The sequence below is a fragment of the Antechinus flavipes genome, chromosome 3 (genome assembly GCF_016432865.1).
Source record: "Antechinus flavipes isolate AdamAnt ecotype Samford, QLD, Australia chromosome 3, AdamAnt_v2, whole genome shotgun sequence".
Taxonomy (NCBI): Eukaryota; Metazoa; Chordata; class Mammalia; order Dasyuromorphia; family Dasyuridae; genus Antechinus; species Antechinus flavipes.
In genome coordinates, this window is record NC_067400.1 from 314,661,572 (window position 1) to 314,684,027 (window position 22,456).

The 22,456-nt window shown below is 32.8% G+C and overlaps 1 protein-coding gene across 5 annotated transcripts in view; it reads right to left on the minus strand.

The window, feature by feature from the left end:
- Window positions 1–22,456, minus strand: part of GSK3B (glycogen synthase kinase 3 beta) — a 231,044-nt gene that overhangs the window by 127,136 nt on the left and 81,452 nt on the right. For all 5 annotated transcript variants that reach the window (XM_051985355.1, XM_051985354.1, XM_051985353.1 and 2 more), the window contains exon 3: window positions 6,064–6,147. In XM_051985355.1, coding sequence (XP_051841315.1) covers window positions 6,064–6,147 — 84 coding nt within the window. The remainder of the gene's footprint in view (window positions 1–6,063; window positions 6,148–22,456) is intronic.

Sequence of the window (22,456 nt, forward strand, 5' to 3'; positions counted from 1 at the left end):
GAGAAAACAGGGAAGAGGAGGTTCTGAGGCAAATGTTAGAAAGTGAATTGTGTTCACTTTCTAAGTCAGCTATAATCTGCATTTATAATTTTAAAATGTGAATTGCCTCATAAAGTGACATTCTCAATTTTACAACTTCTTGTACAATTGTGATGGTCAAATCAACTTTGTAGGGAAGAAATTATTTTCTACATTGCCAAAGTACTAAGTTGAGTTTGTTCTTAATCATAGGATGAATTTAAGAGCTAGATCTTGTCTGAGGCTCCCAGCTCTCACTATTGAGGTGGTCAAACCTCAAATGTCTTCTCTAGTGTCCCCTTGCATTTAAGTGAATGGGCTCCTTCTCCTTCTACTTTTCTTCCTCATTTGAGAACATTAAAAGAGCATTAAAAGTATAATAGAAGCCTTTGCTCATGATAGATTCTGTGTACAGTTCAAACAATGAATAGACAATTCTAACTTTTACTTTCTTCCCTGCAGGTCTTACAAATAATTATGTCTGTTTACAAAATACCTGAAAAGGATGTAAAATTATATATAAAAAGAGGATCAGTAGATGCTCCTTAGGGGTTTTGTTTTGAATAAATGCTGAAAATAGTATTACTTTACTGCCAAAAGAATGAGATGATTAAAAACAAGTGCAATTTAGATCAACATTTATTTTTAAAAGCTAAACTTAAAAAAAAAAAAAACACATACACTTAAAAAAAATTTTTTTTAATTTAAAAGCAAATGCAGCAGGTATATAGTGCTCAAAATTGACTTTATACATTTGCAAACCACTCCAGGATTTCTGCCAAGAAAACTTGTCCATGGAATCATGTACAATGAGACACGAGAATGACAACAACAAATCAGCAAATAGGCCTTGCTCTCAAGGAGCTAATAAAATGGAAGGGGTTAACATAAGAGAGAAATATGTATAAACAAGTAATAGAATATGATTAAATGCAAAGAACAGATATAGAATACCGTAAAAAAAAATTTGAAGAAGAGATTTTCAGAAAAGGCCTTTCCTAATTTTGAAAGTAAAGACACTACCAGAATTAATTCTTAAAGGAGGAAGGAATAGAAAAGCCCATCGTGGTTAAAGGACAAAATGAATAAAGGCAAAGATATTAACAGGGGATAGAGAGCTGTCCAGCACAGCTGGCATAGAGTCCAAGAAGATGAATAGTATGCAAGAAATGTAGAAAGACATGACACTAAAGAAAACAGTAGAACAATTCATTTTGTAAATAAAAAGGCAAGCTAATTCCTTATCATATAAAGATCAGTTGAAAGAATTGGAAAAGAGAAGTTTCAGATGACAAACAATAAAATTTGTAATATACAGTATTTCAAGGATTGTCAAGATTTAGACTTGGGTTGGTGGGGAGAGGGGAGTTGGGATTGGGCAAAAAAGCTGAAGCAGATTTAGATTTTATGTAAATAAAAACTTACTAAAAATGAGAATGACATAATAGTAGAATAGGTAGCTCAAGAAGTGGCGAGTTATTCAAACAGAGGTTGCAAGATCATTTATCAATGACATGGCAGAGAAGATCTTATTACAGACTAGACTACATGGACACGGAAATCCCTTTTAACTCTAAATGTCCATGAGTTTATTGTGACCATATTCAAACTTCCTCTTTATGTGTCAAGAGCTGATAATTGCTGATGTTACTTCAGTTGGATTATATTGTGTTATTATTATACTCTACTACATAGCTAATGTCTTGCAGTCAACCAATCAATCACAAGTAGTTAGTGTTTTCAAAATGTCTGCTCACTTGTTAGCCCAAGCAAGAAATCTCAGGACAGGGGACAAAAATCTTTAATTCACTGAGTATTTATTGCAACTTGGTAAGCAAATTATCTGCATTACAAGATGTTCTATGTTAGCTTATATTTGAGATAGTGTCAGAAGTAGCTATATCTATAACAATCCATATTTTAAATTATTTCTTTTGGATCTATTAATATGTTTGATACTATATATCAAACATATTAATAGATCCAAAAGAAATAATTATAAATTAAATAAACTATATAAGTCTGTCTTACTAGTTTGAGTTTCATTTCAACTCAACCCTTCTCAAACCAAATTCCTCATAAAAGAAAGAAACATTGGTTATTTCAAAAAAACTTTTATGCAAACCAATAAAAGAAACTAAGCAGCAAGAAGAGTAACTGCCAGATTAGTACCAATATGCTCAGTACTTCAGCAAATACACCTCTGAATCAAATAACTTTTTTCCTTTCTTCAAAAATTAAGCCAGCCGAGCCATTTTCAGCCCCACAGTGAGAAAAAAACACTAAATCATAAATCAAACCTCTATTGAGACAAGTAGAACACATTAAACATGTACAAAAATCAAATTCTTCAAAAGGAAAAAGATATGTCTGTATAATAATTTTGCTGGGACAATACAGGTCTCTAGTAAACTATTTCAAACAATGTTAAAATTTGAAGAATGACAATAAACTAACAATTACTCATTCTCCTAAATAATTAAAAACTGAAGAAATTCAGAACTTAGAAACTGATTCAAAGCAGTATTTATTTTGCTTGTAGTGCAACAATTAGATTCAACTGTGCTGAATACTAAAAGTTTTATGTAAGATTTTATTGCTCTGAATATACTTATAAAGCCATGATCAAATGATCAAAATTATATCCTGTGGAAGCACATTATCACCCTAATCTTACACAGAAACAAATTCCTAGACTACAAAAATGAAGCCCAAAATGTCTTTGAAAATTTAGTAGATGAACTCAAATGTAAGGTGATCATCATTCTCAAAAATAGAGTGAAGTATATAAGACATCAATATGATAAGAGTATAAAATACTTATCTCTCTCATCCTGTCTGTTAGTAGAGGTACAGAAAATAAATGTTGTTTGGCTTAAAGAAGTGTACTTATATATTCTAATACTTTTGCTATTATAAAAAGCAATCATTTTATCCATCTTGTATAATCATCTGCCATATATTTAACAAAAAAGAAAAGTAGAATAATAAGTTATCTCAGACAGACGAAACCAAAAGTAAGATGAGAAGAGTAAGAATGACAAGAACAATTAAAAACCCTTCAAGACCAGGACAATAACTCTAGCTCTATAAGTGCTAAAAAATCCTAATTTAAAAAAAAATTAAATATAACATCTCAGCAATGACACTTTATTTTCTATTCCTCCTACTATATGGCCCATCCCATCCCCCAATGAGAAAACAAGAAAAACAAAATAAATTCATATAAACTAGCATAACAAATTCCCTCATTGGTCATGTTCAAAAATGATACTGTTTTAATTTTCATTCTAAGTCCTTTCCATTTGGGAGTGGCAGTATATTTAAATCATCACGAGTCCTCTGGAATTGTGGCTAGTCATTTTGCTAAACAGAGTATTTAAGACTTTCAGAGTTGGTTATCTTTATAATGTTGCTGTTACTGAATAAACTGCTCCAGGACATTCATTTGCCATAATTAGTTGATAGATACCCCTTCATTTTCCAATTCTTTGCCAAAGCAAAAGAAATGCTATATATTTTTTTTGCACACATGAGTCCTTTTCCTCTTTCTTTGATCTTTTTTGAAATATAGAAATAGTAGTGGTATTGCTGGTTCAGAGGGTACAAATAATTTAATAGCTTTCGGGGCATAGTGACAATTTTGAACTCCACCAAGAGTGTATTAAAGTATCTATTTTCCCATAACCTCTCGAATATTTGTCATTTTCCTTCTTTCCCCTACTTTGCCAATCTCAGGGATGTGAAATGGTATCTTAAACGTTTTTTAATTTGCATTTCTCTATTATTGGTGATTTAGAACATTTTTTTTTCATATGGCTATTGGTAGCATGGATTTCTTTTTCTACTAACTGTTCATATGCTATGAAGATGTAGCAATTTGGGGTGGTTCTTAATCTTATAAAAATGACTCATTAAGTCCTTACAGATCACGAAGTTTTATCAAACAACCTTGTTCCAAAGATTTTTCCCCCATTTATTTGCTTCTCTCCTAATTTCAGGTGCATTGCTTTTGTCTGTGCAAAAACTCTTAAAATTTTATGAAATGAAAATTATTTTATCATTTGCAATTTTCTTTACATCTTATTTGGTCACAAATTCTTCCCTTACCCATAGATCTGACAGGTAATTTCTTCCTTGTTCCTCTAATTTATTCACAATGTTACTTAACAGCTTTTGTTAAATATTAAGTTCTTATTGTGATAGCTGGGATCTTTGGGATCATTAAACACTAGGATACTGAATTTATTTCTGTTTATGCTATGTACTTAATCCATTACAATTACTGTCATCATCGTCATTTATATTGTACCAAGATTGTGCTAAGTTCTTTATAAATATTGTCATATGAACTTTAACCATGGGAGGTAGGCACTACTATTATTCTCCTTTTATAGTTGAAAAGACTAAGGCTAAGCGTGAACTCAGGTCTTCCTGACTCTAGGTTAATTAAGTTCTCTATCCATTATACTATCTAGATATCTAGATCAACCCTTCTACTTTTTAACTGTACCAGACTTGTTTTGATAATTATCAGTCTATGATATTGTCTTGAGGTCTGGTACTATGAGGCTCCCTTTCTTCCCACTTCTCCCCCCCCCCCCCCCCCCCCCCGTTATTTTTCATGGAATTCTTGATTTATTTTTATACTTCCAGGTGAGTTCTGAGATTTTTCCCTTTACCTTTATAAAGGAATCCTTTGATATTTTGATGTTTATGGCACTGTAGCTCAGTCTTAATGGCATAAAATGCCATTTTTATTATATTGGTCCAGCTAATCATGAACAATTAAATTAATATTTCACCAATTAATAAAATCTCTATGTAAAGTGTTTTGTAGTTATAGCCATGTAATTCCTATGTGTGTCCAGGCAAGAAGCCTCTCAAGTGTTTTATACCTTTGGCAATTATTATCAATAGAATTTCTCTACCTATTGCTGTTAATGTATGGACACACAGATGATTTATGTAAGTTTATTTTATCTCCTGCAACTCTGCTGGAATTATTAATTTGTCAATTAATTTTTGACTGACTCTCTAGAGTTCTCTAAGTAGACCACTATATCATCTACAAAAGCACTAACTATGTTTTCCTCTTTGAATGAAGGTTTTCAAACTAACTCAGGAATTTTAAAAATAGAAGTTTAAACAAGTTACTTGCGTTCAGGGAAATGACAACACTTTTCTGATGCTCAGTAGGAGCAATGCACATATCAAAACTGTCAAAAAAATAAATTGGATATGTATAAGTGTCCATTTAAATAAAGTTACTTCTTATTTTTCTAAAAGTAAATAATAACTAAGATAGTGGACAAATGTAACAATTTGGAAATGATAATTTTGGTTAAATTTCAAGAATGGACAAATATTCCATTTGAATGTCACAAAAATAATTCTTTGCCTCTTAAAAATTCTTTCCCTCATTTCTTTTCACCTATTTATACTACACTACATCACCTTCCTTTGAGTTGATAAGTTATACAGGAATACTCTATAATAGACTCTCAATTTATAGTATGTTTCCAGCTCAAAATTCTCTCCTTTTCAAACCAACAGAACCTTACCCTTCCAAAACATTAGGGATTAATACATGAATCAACATGTAAAAAGTAACAGAGTATATTTTATAATACTTTAACAACAGACACTAAAACCTTCCTTCAATTCTTTAAAAATTAGAGAGAAAATTTTAAAAAGGGAGAAACTTGGAAGTTTATCACATTTTCTCAATTTCTCATATTCTCTATCAAAGAGAATGGAATAGTATGGTAGAAAACATGGATTTGGACTAAAAAAGACCTAAGTACCAGCACCAGATTCACAAGTATGAATATATTACATTTGCTCATCAACAAAATATAAATAATCCAGCATAAGGATATTACAAAGATAAAAATAATAATTTATAAACATTATTAATCTATAAAATGTTATTAAAAATAACATGGGTTTATTATAATGAGCATCAACATTATAATATGCCAAACTCTGATTCAGAGATTTCTCTCTATTTACATTTTCTGCATGCAATACAATCACACATACCTTTTCTCCACTGGAGTAGAAGAAATAACGCAATCGGACTATGTTACAGTGATCTAGCTTTCTCATGATCTGGAGCTCTCTGTTCTGAAAAAAAGAGATGTGAAAGGATATTAAAAAAGGGAAACTAACAAATAATAATGCATTCTAAAATACTGATAGAGAAATCTGGCTATCTTTTTACTTATAAAAGTAGGAATTAATGAGACATTTTACCAAATCAAATACTGCAATGTCCTTTACTGAGCAAATTTTTTAGTAAAAGAATTTTTATTTTACTTCAGAGCTTTTGGTGAAAGTGTTAAGGTACAGGACCTAGGAACTGAGAAGTATTGATGCTATTAGGAATTTTAGTTTCAAAAATCACATTGTTTATTAACAAGAAAAAATCTATAATAGTATAATAAGAGATCTATGGTAACCTCATTTCTCCCACTTTAGTATGTTACACTAGATTAGGCTGACTGCTCACTAACAAGGATGGCATTACAGGAACCTAAAAAATTTATATCTCTAAGGGTTCAAATAATATATAATAAGATTACTCCTCACTTTGTGATAAAAGCATAATTTCATATGTATTTATAGTGATGTCTTCATGAAAGTAGTATTCTGATGATTTATATCAGAAACACTGTTATTAGATAAGAAAAAGATAAAACTACAAAGACATATGTATTCTAATAGCAAAAAAGGAGGGAAGGGTTGCCATGAAAAATCCAATTAAACAACCATTTACATACCAATTGTGAACAGAATACTATTACATTTGGAGGAATACATATACACATGTATGCATGAATACACACATACATACTTCTATTAATTGGTGTATGTATATCTTCTTTAAGAAAAAGGATGAATTAAGGACAAAAGAGGTAGCAGATTTTGAATAGGGCAAGGTAATATCCCTATCCTAGTAGAAGCAGCCAGTGACATGTATAACCTATATAAAATTGGCTGCCTTCTAAATGAGTGGGGGAGAGGGTTAAAGAGGAAGGGAGAAAATTTGAAACTCAAAATTTTAACAAATGGATGTTTTAAAGTTTTCACATATTATTGGGAAGGGAAAAAAGGTCAATAGTAACTTTCCCTCCCTCTCCTTGTTCTTTTAAGGGTACCTGATCCAAAGGTGTTTCTTTGTTAGTTAGAATTTTTTTTTTTTTTTAACTAAAGAAAATGTGACAAATTGGTCACATCATTTTTTAATTAAAACTTTTTATTTTCGAAATATATTCATGGATCATTTTCAACATTCACCCTTGCAAAACCTTGTGTTCCAAATTGTTTTTCCTCCCTTTCCTCTTCCCCTCTCTTAGATGGCAAGTAACCCAATATATGTTATACATGGATGGGTCACATCATTTTTGATATGCCAGTTTTTGTTATTTCTGGGATTTTGCAAGAGGTCCACATGTACCAGAGAATAAGATTTCTAGGAACAGTTTTATAAATCAATCCTAAATTATCTCCCCTGATTCCACTAAAGTGTTCTCCATATAGATAGTACTTTATACATTTGCTGAATTGAAAGAAACCCAAGAACGTCAAGTAAGATCACCAATAAAGACAATGGTATCTTAAGTCAGTATTAAAACAGACTTCTTTCATAGGTCAATGATATTATCATGCTGGCATGAGGGCTAGCTTGAACTTAGAAAACCATTATCATTCTGTCTAAAACCACAACATAAAGTGATTATTTAGTGAACTTTTGTCATGTTGTTATTATAGTTGTATTAATGATTTTTTCTTGACAAGCCTGCTTTTAATATTTTTCTTTTGTAATTGAACTGTTCCTTCCTCTCACTACTCATGAATTGTTTTTATATCTAAAAATATATTTCTTTTGAGGGCACCTGATACTTCTTTTACATTTTGAATTGGCTTGACTTGAATTGGCCTGTGTTTACTACACTGACATTTTTGTGGACTTTTAGAAATAAATTGAAAACAATGGTTTGAATAAACATGGGAGAATGAAAGGTAATGCTTTAAAACTTTGCAGAGCAGGCAAACTTGCAAGAAGAAAATGAATCTTTGTTCTTATGTCAATTCTAACTATTCTAAACATTGAGCTGCCTTGAGCTGTTTGATGCATAATCTTGCTTCCTATTTTAGTAGGGAGAAAGGACTGCTTTTGGAACAAATAGTACAAAAAAGTACCTGGGGTCATTGGGTAAATACTAATTTTGCCTGGAGTTGGCCAGTTTATTTTCAACTGCATGAAGACAAAGAAAAATTCACTAGATTTTTATCCTGTACAGTCAGATAATGAATACTATAATTCATTCATATGACTGATGAAAAATTTCTTCCTTTTAATTTTTCTAAACATGACAAACTTTGTCATAAAGGATTTTCATTCAGTCACTAATCAAACCTACAACTCTACTTTGAAATTCTGAGCTAAAAAGAAAGAAATGACAAACAAGATGCTTTCAGAAAAACCTGGAAAGACATGAATAATGGTCTGTATTTTCTTTTACAATGACAATTATGGAAATGTGTTTTACATGATCACCCATTTTGATGTAGCAGGGCTTGGTTTGTCTGTGACGCAACACGTCCTTTTAGAGAGTAGAAAATAAAAGCATATAAGAAAAGGATAAATGAGTAATTGAAAATTCACACACATTTATAAGGAAATATAATATTCTAAGTAATTTTGAATGACAAGGAAAAGCCAAGTTTTCACTGTCCCCACTAGACTTAATAATAACAGGAAGAACAGACCACATTTACACAATATTTTAAATATTTATATGCATTATTCTCCCAAAAACATAGGAGAGGAAAATGGGAGAAGGGGTAGAGTTGGCACACAGAGTGGGAAATTGGGGGTAGGTTTTCAAGCATTATTATGCTCACTTTTCAGTTAAGCAAAGTAAAGCAAAGAGAGGCAACATAACTTGCCTTAGTTTGTCTCAGGGCTTCTTCAACTTTTTCTACTTGTAACTCCTTTTTGACTGAAAAATTTTTATGTGATCCTGGGTACTTAAGTATATAAAAGTATTTAAATATATAAAAGTATATAAAAGCCACAAAATAGGAATTCACTGGGAACGTTAACACTAGTACTGAGTAATAAACAAGACCACAGTAAAAGCTAACCAGAGATACCCAAACAGATATATCCAGAGGGATTGAGAGCCAGTATTCCCTGAGGGAGCAATCCCAATGGGATTTGGAACTCACAACATGAATCTTAAAAGATGATGACTATAGTGGCCATTAGTATAGTATGCCTGTGGATATAACTGAGGCCTTTTGATTCCAAGGTCAACTAGCACTGTATTCTGCAAAGATGCAGCACTCTGTACCTCCAAAATGGTATACAGTATTGGCAAGTGTAACGTTTTCACCTCAGGAGATAAGAGATTAATTCAGGGACCAAGGTGGACAAAAATCAAGGCCTGCCACATCATATAAAGAAAAAGCAAGAAGCAAGTCTGGGCCAGGCACAAAGATTCAATGAAAGAATAAAGGCTAGAGAGATAAGAAAACACAAAAACATACACATATTCCAGATCTAAATACAACATAGCTTTTATATTTTGATTACAATAGATCCAAAAGTACCCAAAATTCTATCTTAAAAAGAGAAAGTAACTCCTTAACAACTGCAAGCAGACTCAAAAAAAAAAAAAAAAAAAAACTTACCATAAATTACATGCATACCTAATGAAGCAAAAAAAATTGTTGTTTTTTTTTAAAGGAGTAAATAATTAGAAGAAAAAAAGCAGCTTAGAAGAGAAATGATGAACCTTACAAAATGCCTTGAAAACTGTCATATAACATAAGGCCAGAAATTTAATTTTAATTTTTTAAAATTTGGGATAAAAAAAGAATTTAATGTAATAAATTACAAGATTTGTAATATGAAAAACAACTAATCTGACAGGTCAAGGAGCACTAATTAAATATCACTGGATTCCCTTGAAACCATGACATTTTTTAAAAAGTAAAAGCTTAGACATTATAAGAGAACATAAATGAAAAAAGCCCAGGATCATACAACTAGTTAAATACCTAAGGCCAAATTTGAATTCAGGATTTCTGGACCCCCAAATCCAACAATTTATTACTGTAACACCTGGTTGACCAAATTATTTGGTGTTTTCTTTGTTGCACTCATCTCTCCAGCTTTAATTCTGTTAGTTTACCCAGGGTGAGCAGGCCCTGCTCTTCTAAGTCTAATTTTGCTGTGGGTCCCTTAAATTTCTGTGATGACCTCCAAATCATAAGGCTGTCAAAGAGATGTAAGTTTCAGAATCACTCAGAATAGCAACTAAGTGCAATGGTAACTGCCAACTAAAGTGCAACTAAGCCACTGCCTAATCTTCTAGTGTTGGAGATTTTATTAACTTTCTCCTTCTGTATGTATACAACAGAGGCACACATATAAGAAACATGTTCTAATATAACTTATGTGTCTGGCATTGCAGGGCCTTGAAGTCCTTTCCATCTCAAGATCTGAGCAAATCTGTTGGATAGGTCCCTCAGCTGTGCACCTTATTACTCAGGTCTTCTCTATTACATATTAGCTCTCATTTTTTCAAGGGTTATTTCTCTCAACTCTATAATAGATATTGAGCCTTGAAACTTCTTTCTACCTAGTCTTCTTTGCTTCCCCATGTCTACATCTATCTGGAAAGTTCATCTCTTTTTCCTACTTTATATTGTGTATCTCTGTTTAAGACTTCTGTGCTGCTCTTAGGTACAGGTGCAAAGATTATATTAAAAAACTGTCCCCATTTATCTCCTTCATTTTAACATCAATTTCACTTTCTTTATATTCATTATAGCCACATTTCAGTTCAAGCCCTCCTCATATCTAGCCTACACTATTACTGCAACAACATTCTAAAACTGGTCTCTCTAACTCTTTCATTACCACTCCAATCTATTTTCCATACAACTCTGAACTGATTTTTCTCAAGCAAAAGTCTGATGTCACCCCTTCTTCACTCAGTAAATTCTAGTGGTTCTTTCTTCTTCTTTGCTATTTAAAGATCTTTCTCATTTGATTCCTTTGTATCATCTCAGTCTTTCCTATATTTTACTCCCCTCCATAAATTCTATCATGCTCATTGGTCTACTTGACATTCCTCACACTTCACAAAATTCAATCTCTAGTCTCTATGCCTCTGCACTGGCTGTTCCCCCTGCTTGGAATGTCTCCTCCTTCTCCTCCTCCTCACCTTTCTCTTAACTTTCCTGATTTCTGAAGCTTCAAAATCCCTATTAGAAGTCTCTGCAGGAGGTCTTCCTCAGTAACCTTTGGAATTAAGTACTATCTTGAAGATTGTGGGGAACAGCTTGAAAACCACAATAAATCAGTAATGATTGAAGAAACTAGGAATATTTGTCCTGGAAATTAGAAAAGATAAGGGAAATGTATAAACTGCTTCAAAACATATCAAGGTGCAAAAGAGATTACATTTATTAAGAGTCAGAATTAGGATCAGTGATTAAAATAGATGTAGGCAAATTTTGGTTCCATAAAAGATTAGTTTACAAAAATGTAGGAGGATCACGACCTACACCTGAAGAGGAAGAGGAGGAGGCAGCATGAATGACCATGCTATCACAGATCTTTCAAATACTAAAGTACATGGAAGATAACAATTGATTCTTGTTGAAAAAAAGGCTAAGAAAAGACTAAAGGGGGAAAAGATACCAGAGAAAAGCACAATAAGAATAGCTCCTTGAACAACCTTGTGGATCTTTTTATCATATTTTAAAACAAACAGAAGGGACATTTTAGCCTCTTATTTTTAATTTTTTTAATTTAAACTAGATTTTTTTTGAGAAAACAAAACAGTGTGTAAATTGTTTTTTTAACCATAAAAAGTCAAGTTTTATATGCCACACTGTAATTTACTAAAAACCAATTAATATTTTCTCACAAAAATTTCCTTTACAAATTTTCATTATGCTCAGTAACATCATCTTCAAATGTGAAAAATGAAACTATAAGATAACAGTTTTTACCTAGAATATGACACATGCTTAACAGATACAAAAGCAAATGATTTTTTATAATCTGGTGGAAATTCCAGTTAATGCTATGCAATGTTTTACAAAATATTTTACATGTATAAAAAATTTAATATTTAAATGGAACGATGGGAAAGATATATTGATTGATTTCAATTAAAAGTATAATTTACTATGTGGAAAATTATAAGGTGTTTCAGACCTTTGCACTGTGTCAAGGTCCTCATTAATATCAACTGTCACTATCATTTAAGAATCAAATTCTAGCTCATTCCTAAGATAACCCTCCCTAAGGCCCAGTTCCCTCACTTTTAAAATGAGAATGTTGGACTATATCTATTTCTGTGACATCTATCTAAATTTTGATTTATGATTTGATGACATTTTAAGTTATTAAGTTCAATTCTAGAATCCACATTTTAGGAATGATCTTGACAAGCTAAGGTTCCACTTTCTAAAGCAAAGGTTCTTAAAACTGTTTTGTGTCATGGTTTCCTTTTGAAGTCTGCTGGACACAATTCATCAGTGAAACAAAAGCTAAATTTCAGTTAGAAGCTACTGAAAATGAAGAGGTAAATTTTTTTTTTCTTAAGTTCATAGAATGCTTGGATAGGGGGTGAAATGGAGGTGCTAGCTTAATTAGAAATTAAGAATTTCTGCTGTAGATAGTTTTGCCTGATTGCCCCTGCAACTTTAGTAAAATGCCATTTTGTATATCATGTATTTTTTTTAAATATGTATATGTTGTTTCCTCCAACAGAATGAAAGTTCCCTGAGAGCAGATTACTTTTTTACTTTTTAAGTTTAGTTCCTAGCACAATGACAAGCATCCATAAGTGCTTAGTAAACGTTTGCTGATTGATTGGTCAGGGGATTCAAAATCTGTCCTATAGAGATTGAGATTGAAAGAACTGATGATATTTAGTGAAAAGAGAAAACCTGAAGGGTAGTACATGATGCTTTCAAATATTGGAGGATCTTAATGAATAAAAGGTTTGTTTGTTTGTTTGTTTGTTTGTTTTTATCTTGCTTGGACCCAGAGGGAATAATAGAGCAACTGGTAAGTTACAGGTAGTGAGAATTTAGTTCAATATAAAGACTTACTAACAATTAAACCTGCGCAAGGGTATATAATAAGTTGATCCATGAGGCAATGGGTTCCCTGTTTTTGGAAATCTTCAACTGCAGTAAGGTTGACTGCTTGGTGTTGGTAATATTATAGACAAAACATAGTTTTCTGAAAGGGACTGGCCAAGATGATCACTTGAGGCCTTTTCCAATTCTAAGAAGCCATAATTTTAACAATCATCATAAATAAATAAGGGAATAATTAAGGAGATTTTGTAAAAATCTTATTTGAAATAGTAAAGTCATAACTGGGTAGGAAGATATAAAGATCAAAAACTTGAATTGATTTTGATCTGTTTTAACAAGTTTTAAGATTGGGAGGAATAGGGTTAGGGGTGATCTGGACTTAGGATTTCATTGATGGAGATAACTTTCAATGAGGAGACTCCACAAACCAACACCTATTCTGAAAGTTGTCTTACAAGATTTGTTTTAGACACTGAAATGTAAAGTGTCTTACCTAGAGTCATACAGCCAGTATGTTATCAAGTTGCTCAACTTGAACATAGAATCTCCTAGATTCCAAGACCAGTTAGCCAGTTCTTGAACTACCACACAAGGCTTACATTCTTATTGGGAACTCCTCTCCGCCCTTACCACATTTAATTCTTCAATAGAATGTCCTAGGCAACTTGGAATAGAATTTATCCATTAACAGTATTGATTTATTTCAAAATCTGACATAAAATGCAGAGCAAAATGAGAATACAAAACTTACTTTCCATTACAAAAGAAAAAACATGGATTTGCTCAGGTTTCCTAAAGAGAAAGATATTAATCATTTTCATCACTTCTAGTAGTATGTATCAATGTATCCTATATATTCTTGCAAAAAGTTCCACTCAATTACAAAACTGCTCTAGAGACTATTTTTGTAACTACTAATAGAAGTGAGCAATGTTATTCTAAGAAACATAACTTTGCTGATTTTAAAATTATGTTACAGAAATCCTTGTTTTATTCTATAAGTAAAAAAATCAAATAAATAAAAATAATAATAAAGGAACCACTGATATTAATAAAATGCCAAAACTGGAAATACAAAGGTTTAAAAGGGAAAAACACAAAAGTATTCTAAAATGGAATTCTAAACTTCCAACAGAAATTTAATTGTTTTGTGTATAAACAGACATACAATCTGGAAGTTGTCCAAAAAGCACTCAAGAAAACAAGTTCTAAAGTGTCTAATAGTAAAATAAACAGTTGCAAATAAGCTATAGGCATTGAAGCAGAGTTTCTATGGAAAGACTGTTAAAAATAATTTTTGAGATCAAGAAACTCCCAAATATGTGGCTTTTCCTTTCTCAAAATACTTTATTTTTCATTGTTTTGACTTGGCAGCAGGAATTATCTTTTGTTGTTACTGTTTCCCCTTACCGGACCTGTTATTTTATAGGTTCATGTAACTCCCTGGTGAGTAAACATCTTCAAATCAGTTTCTTTTCACAAATTTAAGTCTTAAGAAAGAGTTGCCTGAAACATGGTTAAAATAAATAATTTTCCCAAGGTCACATAGCCAGTAGGTGTCACCAACATCAAAAATGCAAATAAGCACAAAAATAAAGCTGAGGGTGGGTATCAATTGTAGTTAATAAGTATAACTGAATTAAACTAAACAAATGTCTTCTTGTTCAGAAGAATGTTTAGAACATTACAAAGTAGGGCAGTGTTGATATAAATGTGGATAAATTTAATATGTGGAGATTCACTTTTGTTATTTATCAAGTTCACTATAAAGAAAATACAATTTAAAAAAATTATCTTGGTATTTTTAACATAATTTAAAAAAGCAAGCTATAACAGATTTCAATTCCTTTTTATTGTATTTAACAAATTGAAATGTTTGCAATTACTGATGATTTGCTAAGTACATAATTTTTAAAAAGCTGAACACACTAGATATTTCCTTGATTTTATTACTTACTTTCTCTAGATGCCTTCAATCGGATTTCTCCATCACTTACTTCACTGAAATCTCTCACAAGGTTGACAATAAACTTCTTAATCATCCAATTTAATAGTTGTTGTTTTTTAGTCTCCCTCCTCTAGTCAATGTTTTTTTTTTTTCTGAACTCTAGACCTACGTCTCAAATTTTTGGAATTCAGTTCAGTTGATTTTCCCTTGGAAATTTTAAACTCCACAAGAGAAAAAAAACTGAGTTCATCAGTCTTCTCCCCAAAACTTGTCCCTCATTCTGAGGGGCTTTATTATTTTAATCTGTGACTACTTATTCAGTCTTCCTTGTTTAGAATCATCTTTGGTTCTTTTCTCATTCCCTCAACTCTCTTAATCAAACATTTAGCTCTGCCAAATGTACATCTGTATTTTTTCCCAATACTTTGATCACAATCACAACCCTAGTGTTTACCCTCATTTTCACTTCCTTATTCCCCCTTAAAGACTGCAATAGTTTCCTATAAGGAAGAGGCATTGACAATCCTTCATATGATTGTCATAATCATATTTCTTAAGCATAAATCTGTTCATATTATTCCTCTACTCCAAATTGTTTGGTGACTCCCTACTGCCTCCCAAATAAAGTTTAAATTATTCTGCATGGTATTCAAGGACTTCAACTCTAGTTTTAGTCTTTTTTCTTCTTCATGCCCTGGGCTCCGACCAAACTGAAAAACTCTGAGTGTATCTCTGTTCAGTGTTTAGAACCTAAATCAAATTATTCCTCCTCCAGAAAATCTTTTATGGCTCCCTCTCTCCCCTTTCAAATCTCACACATCACTTTATTTAATTTTCAGTTTCAGATTCTCTTGTTTTCTCTATATCCATTTTAATACATTTTAATACAAATATAAAGCCCATTAGAAAAATGAAGTCATGTTAAAAAAAAAAAAAACAAACCCTTCCACATTATCCATGTTCAAGAAAGAAGGTGGAAAAGGAAGGGAGGGAGGGAGAGAGGGAAAGAGAGAATATTTTTCATCATGTATTCTTTGGAATTGTGGTTAAACCTTTGTGTTGATCACTTACTGAATTTTCATAATAGCTTCTCTTCACAATATTGCTAATATTATGTAAATTGTACTCCTGTTTCTTATCACTTCACCTTGCATCAGCTCATATAAATCTTCCCAGATCTTTCTGAAATAATTCTCATCATTTCTTACAGCACAATGATATTCTAAAACATTTATATATTTTAATTTATTCAGTCATTCTCCAATTGATAGGTACCACCCCCAGTTTACAATTCTTTGCCACCACAAAAAGTGCTGCTAGATATTTTGTACACATACAATGTGTATTTGTACATTTACAACATATATGTGTACATTTGATATTTGGCACCACTTTATTTTCAACAACCATGTATAATAAATGTGTATTAGCGATGTCTGTGATGATACCTTGTCTTCAAACTGGACTATAATGTCTTATCCAAGTTTTATATTTAAGCCAAAACAGAATTGATCTGCACATAGTAAGCACTTAGTATGTGTTGTGTTACTGCTAGGTATAGCATATCAGTGAATATGGTGATAGCCTGGCCTCAGATCAGTAATGACCGGATCTGCAACCTTGGGCAAATTACTTAACTTCTGTTTTTGCTTTAATCCATTAGAGAAGGAAACGGGAAACCATGCCAGTATCTTTGCTAAGATACCCCTTAAATTGTATGATCCACCTGATCACAAAGAGTTGGATACAAGTGTTCACAACACCACAGTTCAAAAGTTTCTCAATCTGCCAATTACTCATAGAGAATGATATCATATGCAAATTAGCAGAGCATGAGGAAATTACCTCTCAGATCTATGAACAGAGGACAACTTCATAACAACTTCATATGAGAGAAAGAGATGCTCAGAAGTAGTAAAATGGACAATTTCAATTATATAAAGTTAAAAAAATAAAGTTTCTACAGAAACAAAACCATTGTGATTAAAACTAGATGAAAAATGAGCAAAGTGGAGAAAAATCTTTGCAGGAAGTTTTTCTGATACAAGTTTTACATCTAAGATATATAAAGAATATAGTCAAATTTATAAGAAAGACAGCCATTCTTCAATTGAGAAATAATCAAAAGATATGGATAATTTTCAGGAATTCAAGCTTTCAATAGCCATGAAAAAAAAATGCTCTAAATTACTAATAATTAGGGAAATACAAAATTTAAAATTCTTAGTTATGACCTCTCAAAAATGAAATTGGATAAGAAGACAAAAATGAAAAATGATCAATGTGGGGAGGAGAAGGAGTCAGTGGCGCAGGGAAAAGAGGCACACTAATACATCACTGATGGAGTTGTGAACTAATCCAACCATTCTGGAAAGCAATTTGTAACTATGCCATTAAACCTGTTATTACACAGGCAATGTCTTATTAGTGGAATATGCAACAGGTCACTGGCACTGCATAGAAGAGTACATGTTGAGGAACAAGACTGGAAAGACATGAGGAGTTAGGTTAAAGAAGTGCTCTGAATGAAAGAATTTTGTATTTGCTCCTGGGAAACAATTAGCCACTGAAGTTTAATGAGTAAAGATGACATGATCAAACCTATGTTTTAGGAAAATTTTTTAGTAATTGAATGAAGGATGGATTAAAGTAGGGAAACTTGATGCAGGTATACCCATCAACAGGCTATTGCAAAAAAAAAAAAAAAAAAAAAAATTCAGGTATGAAGTGATAAGGGCCTATACCACAGTGGTTGCAGTGTCAGAGGGGAGAAGAAGACATATTCGAGAGATACTGCAAAGGTAAAAACCAATAGATGTTAGAAATAATTTGGAGTGGAAAGTGAGAGACAGTGAGGAATCCAGGATGTCTCTGAGGGTATGAGCTTAAGGGACTATAAGGACTGTAGTGTTCTCTTTAGTAACAGGAAAGATGGTAGGTAGGGAAGGTTTTTAATGGAGGAGATAAGTTCTGTTGGGACACATTTGAGTTTAAGATGACTACTGTATATTCAATTTGAGAGGTCTGAAAAGTGATTGGTGATGTGAGGTTAAAAGTCAACACGGAGACATGGATAGTAGTGGCAGATCTGAAAATCACTAGCAGAGAGATGGCAATTAAATTGAATATGAGGAGATCAATAGGTGAAGTTGTATATAAGGGAGAAGAGAAGATCCAGGACAGAAATTTGAAGGGTATCTATGGTTAGAAGGCATAATCTGAATGAGGATTCAACAAAGGACACAAACCAAAACAAAACAGAAGAGAACAGGTATGAGGAAAATCAGGACAGAATAGTTTCCTAAAAACCTAGAGAAAGAAGAGTATCAAGGAGGAGAGACATTTACAGTGTTAAATGCTGCAAAAAATTTCTTTGGAAAGTAAGCATCGAGGATACTGAACTGGGCTTTGGAAAGAGCAGTTTGGGTATTATAAGGTCAGAAGCCACTTTGTAAGGGGTTTAAGATGAAAGTAAGAGGAGAGAAAGTGAAGACACCTATGTCTTTACAAGGAATTTAGTGACAAAAGGCAGAAGAGATATGAGATGACAGCAGGTAACAAGTGAATTTTTTTTTCAGGATAGAGGAGACAAGTATGTAGACTGAAGAAATGAGATGGTAGACAACAAGAGACTAAAAATAAATCAAAGAGTGGGCAAGCTAAGAGAGGATAATCTATTGGACAAGATGGGAAAGAATGGGATCACTTGAACAACATGTGAGAGTGGGGTGAAGGGAGAGAAAGCAGCAGCAAAATGCATCTGGGTGATGTCTTCCTTATTCAGAGGAAGACAAGAGAAGAGGAAACTTGTCCCAAACGTCCTTAATGTTTTTCTGTAAAATATAAGGCAAGATTTTTAGCTGAGAGAGTAGTGGAAGGGAAAGTAATAGGAGGTTTAAGGAGAAAGAAAAAGTTTGGAAGTCACTGTGGAGAGTAAGATAGTAAATTGATAAGATATTATAGTAAGATTGCTTAGAAGCAGTGAGGACCCAATTGAGGCTATAAAACATGAAAGTAGCTTATGTTACATATAAAGTATATATACAGTATATGGGCAAGAGATGTTCAGTGATTTGATCATAATTAAATGTATGTATGTAAGTATGTATTTGAGAAGGAATTAAAACCATATCACTGGGCCATTACTCGTTATATTACAACTAATAATAGATTATACAGATATTTACTTAATTATTGAAAATATTTCAAATACACTTTCCCATTTGATCCTAACACAACTCTGCAAAATAAGCAGTACATTATTATTCTTACTTTATAGAAGAAGAAACTGATATTTAAAAGAAGAGCTAACTTAGGATCATGGCTTTATACATTAAAAAGAATCTTAGGTATTATATAATACACAATTCTTTTCTTTTATTCAGCATGTATGCTGTAGAGACATATCTTACTAGTGAGGAAACGAGACTGATAGATTTAAAGAATTTAGCAAAAGTCATATGGATAGAGGAAGTAAGATTCCAAAGAAGCTTTTTTCCCCTAGACTGACTGACATCTTCCAAAGGTCACACTGTTAAGTAGTTGAGCTAACAATAAAGATTTCACATTTTCTGACTCTCAAGTGCTTAGCCAGTGGTTCTCAAAGTGTGGTTCAAAGAATTCTGGGAATCTCTGAAATCCTTTTGGAGGATTTACAAATTCAAAATTAGTTTCTAATATGGTAAATATAATCTACATAAACAAAAACTTTTTGGACAGATCCTAAGTCATTTTTAATAATACAAAGATACTGATAACCAAAGTTTGAGAACCATTGTGCTTAGCTCTCTCTACTATACTAACAAGGTCAAATGAGGTAGTGCTTATATGCAGCTGTGGCAACTTGGGAAAACTCCATGATGTGGTAGTATTTCTCCTCATTTCCCTTGGCTGAACTACTTTGGGACTTCTCTGACTTTTTCAGCACATCAAGGCACTTTCCTTCCTTCCTTTCTTCTCACCCCCAAACTTTTCTGTTTCTTTTTGTGTCTTGTCTGTATCTCTTTGAGAGTAGAGACTTTCTTTTTTTGTACTGTATTCGAGGTATTTAGCACAGTGCCTGGCAAATAGTAGACATTTAAATGTTTATTACACTAACATGACTTAGAATTTTAAAGGGAGAAATTGAATATTAGGAATAGAGATAGAACAGATACTCTAAGCAGAGAGAGAAACAATGGGGAACTACTGAATTTTTAATCTAGAGAATATTGGAGTTTTTTCCTTGATGATCTACTTAAATTATTATTCATTCTTAATCCTAACAGTAGAGGAATAGAAGTGTGTGTTGACAATATATATATTCCCCAAAGAGCTTTACTAACAGAAGTGTGTGTTGACAATATATATATATTCCCAAAAGAGGTTTAATGTCTGTTGATAAGAGCAAGATACTACTCATGTAACCAGAAGTCTAAATTACAGCTATTCAATTCAGCACCTTCCTAAGATTCAGTATCAGATTTTTTTTTCCAAAGCACCTAATGAATAAACTGAATTTATCTTCTCTCAAAGCACAAATATCTTTTTTTGTCTGTTTTTTGAAAGGAGAGGGAGTATAGAATTGGGGAAAGGGGGAAAGAGAAAGAAGCCTGCTTTGAAAAAGCAACTGCTTCTACTAGTAACAATTTCAGTTCATAGGATCACAGGCTTAAGAGTAAGAAAGGAGCTCAAGAACAATCTAATGCCTTCATTTTATCCAGAAGGTAAATGAGCTCTGGTAAAATGACCAGCCAAAGGTAACAAAGAGAAGAAGTAGCAGAATCATGACTCCCATTCAGGTGTCTCTCCCAGTTCTTACTTTTGGCCTTGAAGAGAAGAGGTGCTCAATTTTCTTGGTTACTTTTTAATTCTCACCTTAATCTCCTCTAAAAGATTCAATGTCCATTCAGGGAAACCTGGCTACAGGCTAAGTAGGGCAGAGTATAGCACACCATCAAGTACCGTGGGGAGTCTATCTAGTTAACACCACTCTTTTTCTACTTCTTCTTCTGCCCCAATACCCAACTTTGGGGGCTCTGCTCCTCTTTTCACACACATTCTCCTTCTAAGTAAGAAATGCTGTGACCTATGACAAATGCAACTGTGGGACTCTACTAGACCCGGTGCAAAGCCCCAAACTTGGCACCTACAAAGAAAATCCTAAATGCAAATATCATTCATCAGAGCCACTTATAAATTGCCATCTCTCACCCCACAAACTACCTTAAAAGAATCTTTTCCTTTGGTATAGAGAATTAATTAAAGAAGAATTAGAAATTATTAGCCCAAGGCCTTATTAGACTAACAAATCAATAAGCATTTAGTGTCTATTTTGTGCCAAGCTCTGTGCTAGGTAATGGCGAATACAGACAAAAATGAAACCCTTCCAACTCTCAAGAACATTACATTCTGTGGATTAAATCAAATACATATAATTTTTTTAAAAGGATGCACACAACTTATAAAAAAAAAAGTTATGGAGTAGAAGAGTGGAGGTTTATGTGGGGATAATCAAAAAAAGCCTCACACAGAAGATGGCATGAGTTAACTTTTGAAACAATTAGGGATTCTAAGAGGTGGTGGCAGAGGCACAGAGGGAGATAAATGTCAGGAAGGAAGACAACCATCATATTCAAGGAAGAAGGTAAGTTTGGCTAGATCCCAGAGTTTGCAAAGGCAAGTAATGTATAACAAAACTGAAAAGATAGGCTGAGGCCAGGTGGCAAAGAGCTTGATTTTAGATGTAATAAAGAGTGTAGTTGCAAAGAGTTCCTGGGCTTCACCGAGCAGAAGAAATGATACTCCATATGCCAGAGACTTAAGGCAGAAAATCTAATTAGAAAGCTAACACATAAATGGTCAAAGGAGATGAAAAGACAATTTTCAGATGAAGAAACTGAAACAATTTCTAGTCATATGAAAAGGTGCTCCAAATCACTATTGATCAGAGAAATGCAAATTAAAACAATTGAGATACCACTACACACCTCTCAGATTAGCTAAAATTAACTAAAATGATCAATGTTGGAGGGGAAGTGGGAAACTGGGATACTGATACATTGTTGGTGGAACAGTGAACGGATCCAACCATTTTGGAGAGAAGTTTGGAATTATGCTCAAAGAGTTATCAAACTCTGCATACCCTTTGATCCAGAAATATTTCTATTGGTCTTATATTCCAAAGAGAGATCCTTCCTTAAAGGAGGGAAAGGGACCCATATGTGCAAAAATGTTTGTGGCAGCTCTTTTTGTAGTGGCAAGAAACTGGAAACTGAATGGAGACCCATCAGTTGAAGAATGGCTGAATAAATTATATAAATCACTCTTTATTGTTGTTTGCTTGCATTTTGTTTTCTCTCTCAGGTTTTT